The following is a 17,973-nucleotide window of genomic DNA, read 5'->3' as shown; positions in this document are numbered from 1 at the left end:
CTAAAATGAATACGAGTGCCTCGGTTTGGCTCGGTTCTGTGTTAGCACGACCTCAGCTTTCTTAGCTTGATCATTTCCTATTCACGTATGAGTCTTTGCTTTGCTTTTTTTTGAGACAGGATTTCAGATGCCAGGATTACAAGCCTACACCATCCTCCAGCTACGAGGTCCTGGAGATCAGACGCAGGGTTTTGCTCACACTAAATAAGTAGTCCACCAACCCAGCTATGCCAGCAGCTTCTCATTTGCATATCAGCTCTCTCTCTCTCTCTGTCTCTCTGTCTCTCTGTCTCTCTCTCTGTGTGTGTGTGTGCGTGTGTGTGTGTGTGTGTGTGTGTGACTTATGTGTGTGTGTGACTGTAAAGACCAAGAAGAAACTTAAGGGGGGGAGGAGGGTTTATTTGGCTTACAGTTTGAGTACACTTCACACTTCACCATGCCAGAGAAGGCATGGCAACGGCAACCTGTGGCTGCTTACTCACATCTGGTTAGATCAGGAATCAGTGTGAAGACAGGAAGAGAGCCCAGGGTATTTTGTTCACCCCTAGTGACCCACTTTCTACAGTGAGGCTCCATTTTCTAATCCTCCAATAACCTAAACAGCAGCACCACACTGGGTCTGGCAGTGCAAGTCTTTAATACCAGACTTGGGAGGCAGAGGCAGGCAAATCGCTGGTCTACATTGTGAGTTCTGCAACAGCAAGAAAGATATAGTGAGACCCTATCTTTAAACAAACAAACAAACAAACAAACAAACAAATAACCAGGTGGTGGTGCAGGCCTTTAATCCCAGAACTCTAGAGGTAGAAGCAGGAAGATCTCTGAGTTTGAGGCCAGCCTGGTCTACAGAATGAGTTCCAGGATAGCTGAGGCTACACAGAGAAATCCTGTCTTGAAAAACCAAACACCAAAACCAAACAAAAAAAAAAGTCATTAGCTAAGTGGCCAAATATTCAAACACATGATATAGCACTATATTTCATATTCAAGCCATTCAAGCCCCAGCATTTTACTTTTTAAAGATTTTTTTCTTTCTATTACGAGTATGAACATTCTGCTCACATATCTGTATATACACCATGTGTATGAAATGCACGCAGAGATCAGAAAAAGGTGTTGGGTCCCCTGGAACAGGAGTTACAGGTAGTTGTGAGCCACCATGTTGGAACTAGGAATCAAAGTCCATCCTCTACAAGGAAGCTTGTGCTTTAACCATTGAGCCATCTCTCTTCACTTCTAAATGGAACCTGAGAAGAACAAACAGAATGGTTGTAAGGAGACAGAGCTCAGGAAATAAACCCAAAATGACCATAGAGGTCCTTGTAGGGAATAGTAAAGGGTACAAGAAAACCACTGGAGACCTGGGGGAAAGGATGGTATATGATGTCATAAAGAATTTCACGACTACCCTAGCATTGTTGGAGAATGACCAGCCAAGGCAAGAGTGGACTGGATAGATCTGTTGAAAGGCATTGTCATGGACTGAAGATGACTGAGGGTTGGAGGTTCAGTGTGCTGCAGCTGTGCACCGGGCACTTTACTCAAGCATTCTCACCTCAGGGAAGGAAATGCAGAGTCTCCTGAGTCCAAGGAAATTGTTTCTGACTTCCGTCACCATGGTGGATGTGCTGCTTCTGCCTGGATGGGTTGCCAGGGAGACGTTAACTGCACCGAATGACTGATTCCCGCAACGATAACTGGTTGTCATGGTGCTATGATGTATGCTAACAAGAACCTGCTGGCTTCCAGTTTCTCATCTCACTTTGCACAGGAAACCAGGGAGAGTGAGAAGACCTGAGTGTGAAAGTCAAGGGGAGGCAAGCTATCAGGCCATGCTGAGTCACTGTGCCTCAGCTTGCCCAAATCAATACTGCTTGTACAGCCCTCTTTGGAGTGGCCTGGGAGAAGGGAGGCCTAGCATGAATGCCGAAAATTCCAACCCCAGCTTCCTCCCATTTTAAAGCTTCTTTAAAATTTTTCCTTCTCTGAGCACTCTATAGCAGACTAAGGCTTCTCTGGCCTTGCTACCTACAAGTCAGTCTAAATCAGTTCTTTTTTTTTTTTTCTTTTTTTGGTTTTTCGAGACAGGGTTTCTCTGTGTAGCCCTGGCTGTCCTGGAACTCACTCTGTAGACCAGGCTGGCCTCGAACTCAGAAATCCACCTGCCTCTGCCTCCCAAGTGCTGGGATTAAAGGCGTGCGCCACCACCGCCCGGCTCAGTCTAGATTTCTTAAAAAGGACTTTTTGTGAAGTGATATTTGAGCCTAAGAGGCAGACGAGCAGGCAGGCTGTAGCCAGAACCTCTGAAGTGAAATCCATAATAAGATCAGTACACAGGTGTGTGGGAGGCACCGGAGGGGAGGTCAAGGGAGCATGGTGGCTCCTTGATCGGATGTTTCTGAGTACTTCCTTCTTCCAGGTATTACTCCTAACAAGAATGCAGGACAAGGAAGGACTGACAGACTGTAGCCTTCTCTTTCCTGCTGCCCACAGTCATGTGATATAATACGTTTCCTTCTCCCCTGGATTAGAAAGTTAACCTCCGCCTCATGAGCTCTGTGTTCAGTAGGCTTGAGATCCCATGGTCTCCTAGGAATATCACTTGGCAGCAGAATCCCCATCTAACAAACAGCAAAATGAAAGAGTATCTATGCTTATACATGGTCTCTCTATTTAATTTGATATAGAGTTTTACTATGTTGCCCTGGCTGGCCTGGAACTTGGTATATTGACTAGGTTTGTCTCGAACTCACAGATAGCACCTACCTGTAGGCTTAGATTTTTCAAAACCTACATTAATTATGGTCTTTTAATACTTCAACCTCCCTTCTATCCCACCACCCACCAGATGTAGGGGAAAATAAAGATTAATAGGAAAAAAGAAAGAAAGAAAAGTTAATAGGAAACAGGGGTTGGGAATCTGTTTAGAAATAATTCTTTGGGGGAGATTCCAATGCTGTATGTGTCTTAGGGGCCTCATATAAGATGGTGTATGCTGCCTGGTTGGTAGCTCTGTGTCTGAGAGATCTCAGGGCTCGAGGTTAGTTGAGACTGCTGGTCTTCCTGTGAGGTCACTCTCCTCCTCAGCTTCTTTCAGCTTTTCCTTAATTCAACCATAGGGTTCCCCGGCTTCTGTCCATTGGTTGAGTATCTTCATCTGAGTCTTTCAGCTTCTTGTTGGGCCTCTTGGGAGGGCAGCCATGCTAGGCTTATCCTTATCCTCAGTCTCTTCTCTATTTTTGTCCCTGTAGTTCTTTTAGACAAGAACAACTCTGGGTCAGAGTTTTTAGCTGTGGAATGGCAACCCCATCACTCCACTTGATGCCATGTCTTTCTACTGGAGGTGGACTCTACAAGTTCCCTCTCCCCACTGTAAGGCATTTCATCTAAGGTCCTGAAAGACTTTTGAATCCTGAAAGTCTCTTCTTGGTTTTTCAAGACAGGATTTCTCTGTGTAGTTTTGGCTGTCCCAAAACTTACTCTGTAGACCAGAATGGCCTCAAACTTAGAGATCTGCCTGCCTCTGCCTCCTGAGTGCTGGGATTAAAGGTGTGTGCTATGGGGGCTAGAGAGATGGCTCAGTGGTTAAGAGCACTGATTGCTCTTCCAGAGGTCCTGTGTTCAATTCCCAGCAACCACATGGTGGCTCCCAACCATCTGTAATGGGATCCTATGTCTTCTTCTTATGTGTCTGAAGAGAGTGACAGTGTATTTACACACATAAAAATAAATAAATCTTTTTTAAAAAGGTGTGTGCTCCCACTGCCTGGCAGGTTGTTTTGGTTTTAGTTACATTTATTTCCTACATGTGGACACTTACGTGTGTAGGTCAGAGGACAATTTTCCTCTTATGCCCTGTGGGTAGGGACATCTCAGTCGTCCCTATTGTTTATTTAACCTTATACATTTGATCATTTTCATCGACTTCCTGGAGCTCCTAAATTGTTTATTCACTGAGACTTAAGAAACTCTCCTTTAGGGCTGGAGAGATGGCTCAGTGGTTAAGAACACTGACTGCACTTCCAGAGGTCCTGAGTTCAAATCCCAGCAACCACATGGTGGCTCACAACCATCTGTAATGAGATCTGATGCCCTCTTCTGGTGTGTCTGAAGACAGCTACAGTGTATTCATATATAATAAATAAATAAATCTTAAAAAAAAAAAAAAAAGAAACTCTCCTTTAGGACTAGAGAAATGGCTCAATGGTTAAGAGCACTGACTGCTCTTCCAGAGGTCCTGAGTTCAATTCCCAGCAACCACATGGTGGCTCACAACCATCTGTAATGGGTTCTGATGCCCTCTTCTGGTGTGTTTGAAGACAGCGACAGTGTACTCGTATACATTAAATAAATAAATAAGTAAATAAATAAATAAATAAATAAATCTTAAAGAAAGAGAGGCCCTCCTTTAGAATTTTCTGAGTCTTGTGCCACACTGTGTTGCACACCCTTAATCCTAGCTCTCAAGAGGCAGAGGCAGACAAATCTCTGAGTTCAAAGCCAGCATGATCTACAGAGTGAGTTTCTAGATAACCCTTGGCTGAAAGACCCTTCATTTAAGAAAGAAAGAAAGAAAGAAAGAAAGAAAGAAAGAGAGAGAGAGAGAGAGAGGGAGGGAGGGAGGGAGGAAGGAAGGAAGGAAGGAAGGAAGGAAGGAAGGAAGGAAGGAAGAAAGGAAGGAAGAAAATTCCCTGAGTCTTAACAAGTTTCCCTTTATAGTTTCCTAAGTCTTAAAAGTTGGGGGTGTAATATACCAATTCATTGTTTTATAACACCCCTCAAATCGCTTCTATAAATCATTTAAAAATAAAATGTCCAGCACATAATCAGTGATAACAAGACAAACTTTCAGATCCTGGCATGGGAAACCAGCTTGTGCCAGACAGTCCTGTTAATATGTACTGACTATATATGTTCCAGACAAAAGACAAATGAAACTGTGTGGAGACAGATAGTCCAAACAAAAGGAAGAAAAGTGACTGGGATTATAACCCTTGAAGGGTAACCGCTCCACCAGGTGAGTTCCATATTCAAGGGGCGTTTCCCCGCCAAAGACACTCCACCGTTCCCTGCAGCACAGCGGACCTGGGCAGAAAGTAATGGTGTAACTGGCTGGGAAGCAGAGCTGTAAGTACTTAGATGCCAAGGCAGCCAGAAATTGAAGAGGGATTCCGGGCAATGACTGGTCTACAGAGAGGGAACCTAAAATCTGAATGCGAATTTCCCCCAAATTTCCAGCCATCTTCTAAATAGCACATACACAGGGTGAGATTTCCAAGAGCCTAAAGGAAAAGGCAAATATCTGAAGAGATTTTGGCAGCTGCCAAGGTTCTAGGGAAGCTAAGCCCAGAGTCCAGAACCCACAAAATTAGGGATTCCTCCTAAACACCTCTCACTGAGTCTCAAAAGACCCTGAGCAGTAAATACTAAAGAAAGATAGTGCAATCCAGGGACTCCACAAAGCATCAACCCAAGAACATCCAGTTTATAACCAAACTTACACTGGAGCTTAGAAACGTGACACGGGACACGTGGCAGTGAGCCAGGCACTTAGTTACTGAAATAGATCTATTTTAAAGTGTACAGTGGTTAGAATTAGGGCAACCGCAACGGCTGTGAGGAATTAAGGATGGGTATTCAATGTTTTGCGGGTTGAACCCACATGGTTACTAAAAGATTTTAAATGGAAGAAGATAAAATGAGGGTCAAAAGCAATAACCAACCATCGTGATGAGTGTTCACGCTTCCCTCGCAGTTCCTATTTAAATATCACAACCAAACCCATGAAGCTGGTTCCATTTCCACCCTCATCTCGTATGTAGTCAATTTCTCCATCCTTGGCGACTGAGAATGGAGGCTTGTCTGTAAAAGTGTGTAGAGGGTGGGGGCAAAAATTCCAAAAGGTCGAATGGAGAGAAGCCAAAGGGAATGGCCAACTTGGGTAGGCGGCAGCAGAGGCAGAGCCTGCTTGCGATTGGCCGAGTTGCAGAGGAGGGCTCTGCAGATCTCTCATCGCGACGCTAGCGGGTGTGAAGTGACATCCTGGCACAACCCCCTGGCTGTTGTTGCTACTTCCACCACGACCTAGCTCGAGGAACCGTGCGCTGAGATCCAGCGAAGATGCAGAGTTCGTTGAAGCCCGCGGGCTCCGGGGGTCTTCAGCTACTGGTCTGCTTCCTTCTGCTTTGCAGTCGTCCAGGCAGTTGCAGCGACATAAATGCCCACGGTCAGGAGAAAACTTGGGGTGGGGGCGGGGAGTGCGGGCAGGGCCAGAGACCAATGAGGGCAGAGGATCTGGCCTTCAAGGCTAAAAGATTCAGGAGGAAAATCGTTTAGGATGACAAGAGAGAAACGCAGAGGATTTCAGGGGGACAGATGCAGTCTTGGGACTTGGTGTACAGGGTCTAGACATAGAAGGAGCGGACCCAGGCAAAGGTGGGGGTTGGGAAAGAGTAGGGAAGACCGATGAGCCAAGGGGTGGCTGCGGTATACGCCGGACATTTCTGAGGAGCCAGGAAAGAGATAATCTTAGTGGAGGACCGGGAGTGCTTGTGTTTGGTTATCTGATTAAGGAAATAGGTGGGTGGGTCTGAGAGACGAGATCAAGGCTCAGTCGTAAACCCGCAGAGTCCAGGGGCTGGAGTCCGGTTTTATGAAGTAGGGAAAGCTAGGTTGGGGTAAAACAGATTGGAGAGAGACCATTCTACTTCCTCCTGCTCTGGTCTGCGCCATCCTAGATGGACCTGGCGCGCACTCACTTCCTAACAGTTGGGGACAAACTGCGCAGCCTCAGAATACCTGCGCAGACCATTGCACAAAGTCCTAGTCTGACGCTCAGTCTCCCTGCGGGATTCTTGAGTTTGGAAGCCAATGCGAAGGATTCGCAAAGCACTGTGGGTGGAGATCTGGTGTCAAACGAGGGGAGAACTAGGGCGGGGTGGGGACGGAGTAGAATGAGGGTGGGTTGCGAAGTGCAGATACCGAGGTGTCTCTCAGTACCGCCCACGGTGACTACTTCTCAGCACCACGGACAGCTCCAGCCAGTCTGTGAATCCTGGTGTCCGCACACCTACATTACCGCTCAGACACCGTCTCAGACTGAATATCACCTCTTCTCTGGAAGTTCACGTTTTCAACAGAACGCTAGAACCTCTTCTTCTTTCTAGGGGCAGGAAACTATTGGGCATCTATCTGAATAGAGTGAGGGAGAGAATTGTCCATTCTTAGGAGACCTATGATTTGAGGCCTGAGATACATAGCAAGACTCAGGGTTTTTGTTGTTTGTTTGTTTGTTTGTTTTAACTGAAGTGAGGCAGGGAGATTTTTTCTTTAACCCTACTCACTTGTCCCTCATCCCTGCCCTTCTCTTACACACAGTTGAGCAGGCTGTGTTTCAGGAAAAAAATACCAACCCTCAGACCTTACACATAGGAATACAGTCAGCTCTCCCTGCCCTCACGTTCTTCATCACGGAACTCTGCCTCCTCAATTCTACCAACTGAGTAGATCGAGTGTAGACAGCCCCCTGTCATTATTGTCAAGCACTGCATAAAACAGCTATTTACATTATGTATTAGCTACTATAAATAATTAGAAGGTTATCTAAAATATACAGAATATATATAGCAGGAGGACTCAGTAGATAAATAAACTTGCCACCAAGTCTGACAACCTTGAGTTGAATCCTTAGGGTCCGCATAGTAGAAGGAGAGAATTGACTATGGCATTTGTCTCAGATTTCTAGACTCATGCTATGCCATATATTTTTATGTGCATGTGTACACATGTGTGAGTGCACACACACATAATAAAAGCGATGGAAAATAAAGTGCGCAGGAGGATATTTATAAGTAACATACAGCCGGGCGGCGGTGGCACACGCCTTTAATCCCAGCACTTGGGAGGCAGAGGCAGGCGGATTTCTGAGTTCGAGGCCAGCCTGGTCTACAGAGTGAGTGAGTTCCAGGACAGTCAGAGCTACACAGAGAAACTCTGTCTCGAAAAAAAAAAAAAACAAAAAAAACAAAAAAAAAAACCCTTCAGATTTGCTATGGAGAGTAGCCTGAGACCCAACCTCTTGAAGACACCTGGGGAGATGGTACTTTCTCTTTCTAAGGATTCAAGTTCTTTTCCATAATCCCTCCTGCCTTCCAAGTTTTCAAGGAGCAGCTCATCCACTTCGTATTCCACCTGTCCATCTGACTGTCCACCACATGTGGACAGCTCCCCAGGAGTCTTTCCATCTGCATCTTCACATGATACTTTTGCCTGTGTGCTTGGTTCTTGGCTAGATACTGATACCAAGAGTGAACGGAAGCCAGGTATGCTAGTGCATGCCATTAATGCCGGCACTTGGAGGCAGAGGCAGGCAGATCTCCATGCATTAGAGGCCAGCTGGTCTACATAGTAAGTTCTAGGACATCTAGTACTATTTTTAAAAGGCCCTATCTCAAGCAACAATAAGAAGAGTAAATGGAGTTCAGAGGTTAGTGGTGATGAAAGAGAAAATGAGAAAGAGGAACTTGTAGAGGGGGAAAGGACCTGTCTCTGTGTTAACAATGGAGGAAAGATATTGCCTTCTCTTCAGCTGGGATTTGGAGTGATTCTGACCAAGATGTTTGCTGACAGCATTGTTTTGCCCTTAGATGGTCAGAGTCAGGTGGGATCGGAGCAGCTCTGGACGTTCCAAGGACTTATTACTTCAGTGTTCCAGTACTTACAACTTATTTTCCACCAGATTGTACCCCAAGGTAAGCAAAAGCTGCAGAACAGAGATGAGGTCCTGGTCAAATATTGAGGAGAGTAGTGAAAGACTATTGGCCAGGGGATAGAATTTCTGTTGCTGGATGTCTCTGGTTTCTTATCACCTTAGTGGAAGGGCACAAGAGGCTGATGAACACCCAGAAAGAGAAGCATACAAGTCGTTGGGACTGGTTCCAACCTCTATCACGGTCTGAGGTTTGTTTGTTTGTTTGTTTTTTCCAGAGCTGGGATTCCTTAAGTGCTCAGCCAAGAGACCGGCTGCAAACCTCAGCTTTTGTAGAGGAAGCAGGGAAACTATGTAGTAGAGGAGAGAGATAGAAGGGAGAATCCAGTCTTGGTAGAAGGCGGACCCTTCCATAGAGTTTCTCACATGCATGTAGGGAGAAGAGGAAACCTACCTCGAGTCCACATTGTCATACCCAATCCCTTCAGCAGTAAGTGATTCCTTAGAGCAGTAAGTCTCAAGGTGCATCCTAGACCAGCAACAATGGTGTCATCTGCAGGGAATCTGTCTGAAATATGAAATCTTAGGTCTGGGGAGACGGCTCAGTTGGAAAGTGTCTGCCATCCAATTATGAGGTCTTGAGTTTTGATCCCTGTCACTCACACAGAACAGGAGCGGTGTTGTGTGTCGGTGAGACCAGTGCAGTGGGGTGTGGGTGGCACGGAGGGTAGAGACACAGACAGAGGTCCCTGGAGAAAAGTCCAGACTAATCAATTCAATGAGGGACCCAGTTTCAAAAAAACCAACGGGATAGCTCGGTGGGTAAAGGCACTTGTCACTGAGCTGGATGAACTGGTTTCAATTTTCAGACCCTTTATGAAGGCATCTTACTCTGACCTCCAACAACCACATGCACATGTATATACATGCACACACACACACCATGTACACACACACACAATGATATTGATAATGATATACAGAGTAAAATGAAAAGTCAAGGAAAAAAATCAGTCTCAAAAGAATAAGGTGGAAAATAATCGATTGAGGAAGACACTGTGGTATATACACGCCTGTGTGGGTGAGCATGAGCACGTGCTCACACACACACCACGCGCACACACTCACATGCAGGGTAAGATATTAAGTGTACTGTGCTGGAGGGGTTTGAGGGCTTTTTGTTTTGTTTTCCATTTTGTTTTTGATACATTTCTCCATCCTTGGCTTTACTTAATCCGTGTCAACAGGTGAATCAGTAGACTCATTAAAAAGGATGTGCAGAACTCTGCTCAGCAACCTTTCCACACCACGCCCTCTAACTTCTCCATTCAATGTGGTCTTACGTGTACTTGAGGAAGAGGTCACTCTGGCCCCTGGTGTCATTTCACTCAATCCTTTCACCCTACAGGCATGTTCTGGACAGATGACATAGCCTATGAGTTAATGACCAAAAAGGTGGAACACCTCAGCAGACTCCACCCCCCGTATGCATGCCGGAAGGACGTGAAGGCGGTTTCCCCCCCTGCAACCACTGGGGTGAGGTATGAAAACCTGTGGTCGGCCTCTGCTATGTAGGGTACTAGAACTGTACATAGAAGCTACCAGAAGTACTGAGCTCCAGCAGCCATCACTAGGGAACAGTTCTAAGGGGCCAATAATTGTACTTGCAAAGGGAGAGAGGGGTTGGCAAGTCTAGGTCCCACCTGTCATCCCTGACTCTTCTAGGGGCAAGCAAGAGGAGAAACTTCAACTCTTATCTCCCCAAAAGGTGAGACTATCTTCTCAAATTACCTTCCCAAATTGTGAAGCCTTGACCTTGGTTCCTTTGGACTTCATGCTAAGACCACCTCATCTGTCCTCCTTCCTTACTCCTGATTCCTCCCCCCACCCCACTCCTTAGAGCCCAGCGGTCAAGGTGAACAGGGAGCCATGCTTTACCACCAAAGTAATCCCAAAGGCCACCAAACAAGGGACAACTCATTCCACCAAGGTGAGTGGCTCAGTTTTCCCAAGGAGACTAAAACCAAAAGGGCGTGTTTAAGTGGGGTCAGGGAACCGCTACAAAAGAGGGAGTGGGTATTGCAATAAACTCTTGTGCCCGAAGGGTAGTCCTGCTTGTTTATAAACTACTATCTAGACATCTAGATGAGAGAGGAGGGCTGGGCCATGACAAACTCCTAAGGACAAAAGCTTCAAGATCACACATCAGACTTGAGTTTAAAACAGGAATTAAAAATAGAAGCATCGTCAGTTTAGATATGAGAAACCCTGTATATAGTGAAGGCAGGGTGCAAAAGCTTCGACCCCAGCTGCTTTGCTTTGCTTTATGGTCCAGGCAAGGCTCATCTCCTTGGATTCCAGACTAGAAATCACCCTGTCTAATATTTTTACAGATGAAAATTTGGGGCACAGGCTGGTTATGCGACTTCCTCAACCTGCTGTGCTGTGTCTGTGCTACTGGACCCAAGCTGCCCAGTTCTCAGCCTCCCCTGTGTGATTCTTGCCCTCTCTCGAGGCCTGTTCCAAACATCACACTTATCAATAATGAAAAGTCTTGTTTAGGGCTAAGACATGAAAGACAAGAGTGTGACAGTTGGAAGAAATCACAAAGGAAAGGCACTGTAACCACAAATGTCCAGAGGCAAGAATGGCCTGGCCCTCCAGAGAAGCAGAGCATCCAGTGACATTGATGAGCACAGAGGAAGAAGGAAGCCCAGGCGGGGGCTCACAGAGCACACTTTACATTTTATTCCAAGGATGGCGGGGAGCTACTGAAAGAAGGAATTCTGAAGAAGGAATGTCCTAATGGGACATTTAGTTTTTAAAAGTCCACCCTAGATGTGAGGCGAGGTGGTACACACCTGTGGCCCTAGTACTCAGGAGGCTGAGGTAGCAAAATTCAAGGCTAAGAGTTCAAGGCTACAGAGCAAAACCCTGCCCTTCTTTAAAAACAAAAACCAACCAACCAACCAACAAACAAACATTACAATGATGGTAAATGGAAAGTAAGAGGAGCAAGAATGAAAACCAAGGAGATGTGAGAGAAGGCCCATTCTGGTCCAGAGATGTGGGAAGGCTTGGATTTGGGCAGTAGCAAAGGAGCTGATAATTGTCCCTTCCTGCTTTCCATATACACACCTTCCATCTAGAGATAGCCTGAGAGAAGTGGGTCCCAGCCCTTGATACTTTCCAGGAAAACAGGCTCCTGTTTCTGCAGCATGGCAGCTAGAGTTTCTAAACCTGGATTAGTTGCTGGGGTAACACAATGTGAGCTAAAGGACAGAGACCCACCTGTGTCGGTTCCAGGAACACGAGTGAAGTTCTGCCGTTCTTCTCCAGCCCCCAGTATAATGGAAAATCACAGAAGGAGGAGGAGCTGTATGTGGGAGCCAGGGGCTTAGGCTAACAACCCTTGAGCTGAGTCACCATGGGGAAGGCTTACTCAGATCAAGCAATTATTATTTGAGGAAGGAGGGCAGGTAAGGAGGCACAATGTCTCTCCAACCTAACTTTAATTTCTTGGTTTCTTCTCTTTTAGGGTTTCTTTGGGCCGTTCCCCACTGTGGGCCTCAACCTTGTTGCTGACTGAGATCTCATTGCATAAGATCCTTTTCCCAGGGAACCTCCTCAATGCCCTCCAAGGGGCAATTCTTGGATGACCCAAATATGAATAATTAAAATTGACACTTATGCAAACAGCTTTCTGTGAGTTTGTCTTAAGGTAGGGTGTGTGGGACATGAATTGACAAGATGTTCCCAAGGGAGAGAAGGGACAGAGAAAGCACAGCGCTGAAAGCTTGGTCAAAGGCTAGCTTCTGCCTCCCCCCCCAACCCCCTTCTTTTCTGAAATAGAGAGCATAAGAGGTGACCACAGCTGTCATGGCGGCCTATTCATGTTATTCTCCAATGACATCCTATTCATGTGGCATGATTTGGATGCCCAGCCTTTTACGTATTGGGGAAGGAAAAATCCATATTTGCCTCTAGTCAGTTATTTCCATTCATCTGTTTCTTGTACCCATCAAATCAATTAACCATGGCTACTCTTCCAAACCCCTTCCTATACTTTTCTTCTTCATTTGTTGAGAACCATTGAGCTAAGCTCCTGAGATTGTATTTGGTTCCTCTGTGAATGTATTTAGTAATCTAAAAACCCATGAAGTCTGAGATAGTGTAGATTTGTTCAGGTGTCTGAAGAGAGCACATACAGTGGGCATCTCATCCCTTAGCTCCTGGACCATATCTTTTTCACCCAACCTCTGCAAGTGAATAGTTCCTGTCTCCATTAACATCTTCCCATCCCAAAGCCATGGACTCCTCTGCTTCTCGTCTGGAGATGCATAGACCGTGCCTTTCTGTGATTCAGACTGTCTGGAAGGACCTGGGATTTTATAATCTTCATGCTGCTCCTGGGGATGAGAAGGACTTTAGCTAGCTTAGTGTTAAAATATCTGATTCCTCCATCCTTGTGGACAGTTCTGAAGCATAGTCAGTGTTCTTGAGGATGCCAGTGACTTTCAACCCAGTGGGCACCAGTCCACAGTGGCGGTAACTTGTACAACAGCATGCTTCAAGCTTCGTACCATAGACCCTTTTCTTTCTTTCTTTCTCTCTTTCTCTCTTTCTTTCTTTCTTTCTTTCTTTCTTTCTTTCTTTCTTTCTTGCTTGCTTGCTTGCTCGCTCGCTCTCTCTCTCTCTCTCTCTCTCTCTCTCTCTCTCTCTCTCCTTCCTTCCTTCCTTCTTTCTTTCTTTTTAGGCAGGTTTTCTCTGTGTGACCTTGGTTGTCCTGCAACTTGCTCTGTAGACAAGGCTGGCCTTGAACTGAGAGATCTTCTTGTCTCTGCCTCCCAAGTGCTGGGATTGAAGGCATCCTCCACCATTGCCCATCTTTAATATGACTGAGTTTTCCAGTCCTAAATTGTGATTTCCAGGATTATCTCGCACAAAAATTACCACACCTAACTTCCTCTCTTTTGACTCAGCTCCTGCTGAGGTTATTGTGTGCTACACATTCCTCTAGGCCTTGATGAGCCCTTTGGGAATAATATTTCATTTATAATACTGTTAGGGGGATTGTAAGTAATTTTCTAGGGAAAAGCCCAAGCAATAATGTGTCTGGCCAACAGAGTGGTCAGATTGTTGCCGAGCCCTTCAGTTTGCTCTGCCTTCCCTTGCTGTACTCACCCTAGCAGCTTGGTCCTAATTGTATTGCCTAGGACCTATGCATCCAGATTCTCGCATGGGCCATTGCTTTTACATACAGGCACCTCATTCTCAGCACACCTTCTCAGTCACATCCTAAAAATCAAAGTTGACCTATGTGGTCCAACCCTGGTCTTTCTAAGATTTCCACCTCCAGAAGAAAAAAAAAATAGTGGCAAAGGTTAGAAAGAAAACATGGGAGTGGAGGTTTGGAATTCTGGAAGTCTGGAACTTTGAAATTTGAAAGTTGAAACTGTGAGACAGATTGAATAAGTGAAAAGGATGGGAACTTTTAAAGATTTATGTGTTTTTTATCTTATGTGCGTGAGTGTCTGCCTGCATGTATGCATATGCACCACATGTGTGACTGGTGCCTTCAGAGACCAGAGAAGGCTGTTGGCTCTCCTAGAACTAAAGTTACAGATAGTCACAAACCACTGCGGGAGCTGGGAACCAAATCGCAGTCCTCTACCAACCATTCCACTCCAGACAAAAACTTTAAAAAAGAAGGTAGACCTATTTTTTGTTGTAAAGGGCCATGTGACACTACTTGGATCACACTTGACAGACAGGAATCACTAAGAGCATCTGAAAGAGGAGGGGCAGTGCAAGCTATAGCAAGGTGAGGTCTCGAGCTTCTGAATAAGGGTGGGGTTAGGAGCAGGAGGAGCAGGGATTGCTCCTGACTGAAACACAAACAACCCAAAAGAGAATGAGAGATGATACCAACTCGAGAGGTCTTCCAGATGAGCTCACGGACCCAGCAACTGTTAAAATGATTTAAATTGTCTCCTCCAAACTTATGTGCAAATCCTAATTTCCAGACCCTCCAAACATGACTTTATTTGTAAGTAAGGCTCTTGCAGCTGAATTAGTTAAAATGTGGTCATGAAAATGAACTTTATTCTGAAAATGAACTTCAGTGGCTGCTGTTCTTACAAAACAGGGAAATTGAAGACAGAGAGACACAGAGAAAAGATTTGAACAATTACTTTAAAAAAGTATAACATCGGGCCGGAGAAATGGCTCAGTGGTTAAGAGCACTGATTGCTCTTCCAGAAGTCCTGAGTTCAATTCCCAGCAACCACATGGTGGCTCATAACCATCTGATGGGATCTGATGCCCTCTTCCAGAGTGTCTGAAGACAGCTACAGTGTACTCATATAAATAAAATAAAGTTTTTTAAAAAAAGTATAACATCATCAGAAGAAGGAGAAGGAGGAGGAGGAGGAGGAGAGGAAGAAGAAGAAGAAGAAGAAGAAGAAGAAGAAGAAGAAGAAGAAGAAGAAGAAGAAGAAGAAAAGCAACTTATACTGACCAATGATTTCCACAAAAAAAAGAGAGGGAGGAAAGAAATCAAATAATGGGTAAATAAGTGGACACTTAACTTTCACCTCCTTTTCTGTTCCAGGGGAGTTCTGGGAATAAATACATCGTTTTGCAAAAGGTTCAAAATAAAATTATATAAAGAATATAAGGCACTTCCCTGAAACTAAAAATAAACTGAAACAGCAGCTCTAATTATATATCAAATTGCCAATCATAACTACACGAATACAACCAAAAGAGATGTTTGAAGCAATCCTAAAACACAGTGTTTTGATGATGTATCCTTAGAAGTTGTATTTAAAGGCAAAATTTAGGCTAAGTGTGTTTGGTACTGCACATTTTCATTCTAGCACATGGGAGGCAGAGGCAAGATCTCTATGAGTTCCAGGCCAATCTGCATAGAGAGTTCTATACCAGCCAAGGCTACATAGTAAGATTCTATCTCAAAACATGTATTCATTGCTTTATTATTTTATGTGCATGCATATTTTGCCTGTATGTATGTGTGTGCACCACATGCATGCCTGGTACACACAGATGTCAGAAGAAGGCAGTACAGATGGTTATGAATCTCTTCATGGGTGCTGGGAGCTGAACCCATGTTCTCTGCAAGTGCAGCAGGTGCTCTTAACCACTGACCTACCTCTCCAAGCCTTCGCTGTTTTATTAGTAGAGTAATATTTGCATTGTTCTATGTACACTATTAGATGTGTATCAAACATACAAGTGGTTATATTAATGTCATCAGGAACCTGAGTTTCCAGCAGAACAATAAAGAAATGCAAGTGTGGGGAACTCAGTAAAGAGCATGATTAAATATTGGTTGGAGTATTCACATGTATGTACATGTGTGTGCATGTATGTGTTCATGTGTATGTTCATATGTGCGTGTTCATGTGCGTGTTCATGTGTGTGTTCATGTGTGTGTTCATGTGTGTGTTCATGTGTGTGTTCATCTGGGTGTGTTCATCTGGGTGTTCATGTGTGTGTGTGTTCATGTGTGTGTGTTTGTGTGTGTTTATGTGTATGTTCTATCTTAATATCCTCTGTTCATAGAAAATGTCTAGAGTCAGTGCCCCTCAGTTGCCATTATCTCCCCTAGCATCCAGATCCCGGCCTCTAAAGTCACCCTTACTGAAAGCTACCACAGCCCTGTAGATGAATGGCTATTTCCATATTGCAGAGAGAATAAAACAGAAAAACCTGGTACAAAAACAAAGGTGGGTTTAGTGATTGATAGGGTGTTTCCAAAGAACATTGGAATCTGATTCAAGGGCCTGTCACTGGCTTGTTTTAGACTAATTTGAATATCAAAAAGAGTAATTATTGTGAGTGAACAATGTACACTGAATTTATAAATAGAAATGTTCAAAAAATAAAAATCACAACAATACTCTAGGAAAACTCGTTAGCCACTACTGAGGTAACTACTTCAACTACTCCTTAGTCTACAAGTAAGTAAAGAGCAAAAGTTAAGAATATATTATATTCTACTTCCAGTTGGCATTGTATTTCAGGGTAATGACCAAAAGGTGATAAATGTCCAAAAAAATGGAAAAAGAAAAGAAAGAAAAAACACATTCTGCAAAGTAGAATGAAATATTTTAGTCAGTTGCCACTGGGGACTAGAGATGTATCTCAAGGGTATAGAACTTGTCTAGCATGTCAGAGCCACTGAGTTTCATACACAGAGCAGAGGAAGAGGAGGACTACGAACCTAGATAGAAAGTGGCTGGTTGGTGGGGAACTGAATGTTCCCGTGGTGCCAACTTATCCCACGGATTTCATATTCATGCTCATCAGATAAAAAAAGATGGGCCTGGCTCTGCTTCTGACTGCTCATCAGTTTTAGCATCCCTATGTAGTAGCATAACCAGGTGTTATACATCTCCTGGAGTAAAGCAATATTCTGTCTACATTTAAAAAGATACAACCCAATTGGCATGTCAAGAATAATGTCTACTTTACACAGGGGAATACCAAGGACACGTGTGCTGCACAGAGGGGCCACACAGGGAGATCAACCATCAATGGAGAAGAGGAGGAGTCCACAGAAAATAATGACCTGCTTTCTGTTCTACATGATAATGTGAAAAATGGAAGAGGGGTGACTTTGGGTATCTATGTTAAGTTAAAAAGAATTAAGAACATAATAATATTCAGCCAGGAAGTGGTGGCTCAGGCCTTTAATCCCAGCACTTGGGAGGCAGAGGCAGGCAGATTTCTGAGTTTGAGGTCAGCCTGGTCTACAGAGAAAGTTCCAAGACAGCCAGGACTACACAGAGAAACCCTGTCTCAAAAACAAACAAAACAACAACGACAAAGAAGGAAGAAGAGAAAGAAAATAATTGAATGTAATAGTGATCTGATCCTTGGTTGACTCCTCTTTGAACAAACAGCCAAAAAGACATTTTGGAAACAGTTCTAGATAGTTGAATATGAATTGAGCTCTAAATGATATTATTGTAGGAAAGTGTCCCTATTTCCTAGAGATGCATATTGAAATATTTATGAAGAATTTCATAATGTCTACCATAAATATTAAAAGGGAGCAAACACATCCCAAATGCCAATAACTATGAAGTCTAGATGAGTGTTTTTTCACTAAACCATTTTGGTTTTTTTCCACCAAACGATTTTCCATTTTGCCCTTTTAATTCATTTTATAAAGACCTTATTCTCCCTCTCTCTCTCTCTCTCTCTCTCTCTCTCTCTCTCTCTCTCTCTCTCTCTCT

At 44.3% G+C, this 17,973-nt stretch overlaps 1 protein-coding gene across 1 annotated transcript; it reads left to right on the top strand.

Annotated features, from left to right (window-relative positions):
* Positions 1 to 6,018: 6,018 nt before the first annotated feature.
* On the top strand, positions 6,019 to 12,405 carry Resp18 (regulated endocrine specific protein 18). The gene is made up of 6 exons (XM_028760599.1): positions 6,019 to 6,226; positions 8,646 to 8,750; positions 10,116 to 10,248; positions 10,433 to 10,475; positions 10,608 to 10,697; positions 12,246 to 12,405. Exons 1-6 carry the CDS (start codon positions 6,121 to 6,123, stop codon positions 12,294 to 12,296), a joined length of 528 nt encoding a protein of 175 aa, XP_028616432.1. The 5' UTR covers positions 6,019 to 6,120; the 3' UTR covers positions 12,297 to 12,405.
* Positions 12,406 to 17,973: the final 5,568 nt, after the last annotated feature.

The sequence above is a fragment of the Grammomys surdaster genome, unplaced genomic scaffold, assembly GCF_004785775.1.
Source record: "Grammomys surdaster isolate TR1022 unplaced genomic scaffold, NIH_TR_1.0 126546, whole genome shotgun sequence".
Taxonomy (NCBI): domain Eukaryota; kingdom Metazoa; phylum Chordata; class Mammalia; order Rodentia; family Muridae; genus Grammomys; species Grammomys surdaster.
The sequence above is the reverse complement of the archived record's forward strand: the minus strand, read 5'-3'. Positions and strand labels throughout refer to the sequence as shown.

Coding starts and splice junctions, on each gene's coding strand:
- Resp18 (XM_028760599.1), top strand. CDS start 6,121: ATGCAGAGTTCGTTGAAGCCCGCGGGCTCCGGGGGTCTTCAGCTACTG. Junction 6,227..8,645: donor CAGCGACATAAATGCCCACG/GTCAGGAGAAAA, acceptor TTTTGCCCTTAG/ATGGTCAGAGTCAGGTGGGA. Junction 8,751..10,115: donor CCACCAGATTGTACCCCAAG/GTAAGCAAAAGC, acceptor TTCACCCTACAG/GCATGTTCTGGACAGATGAC.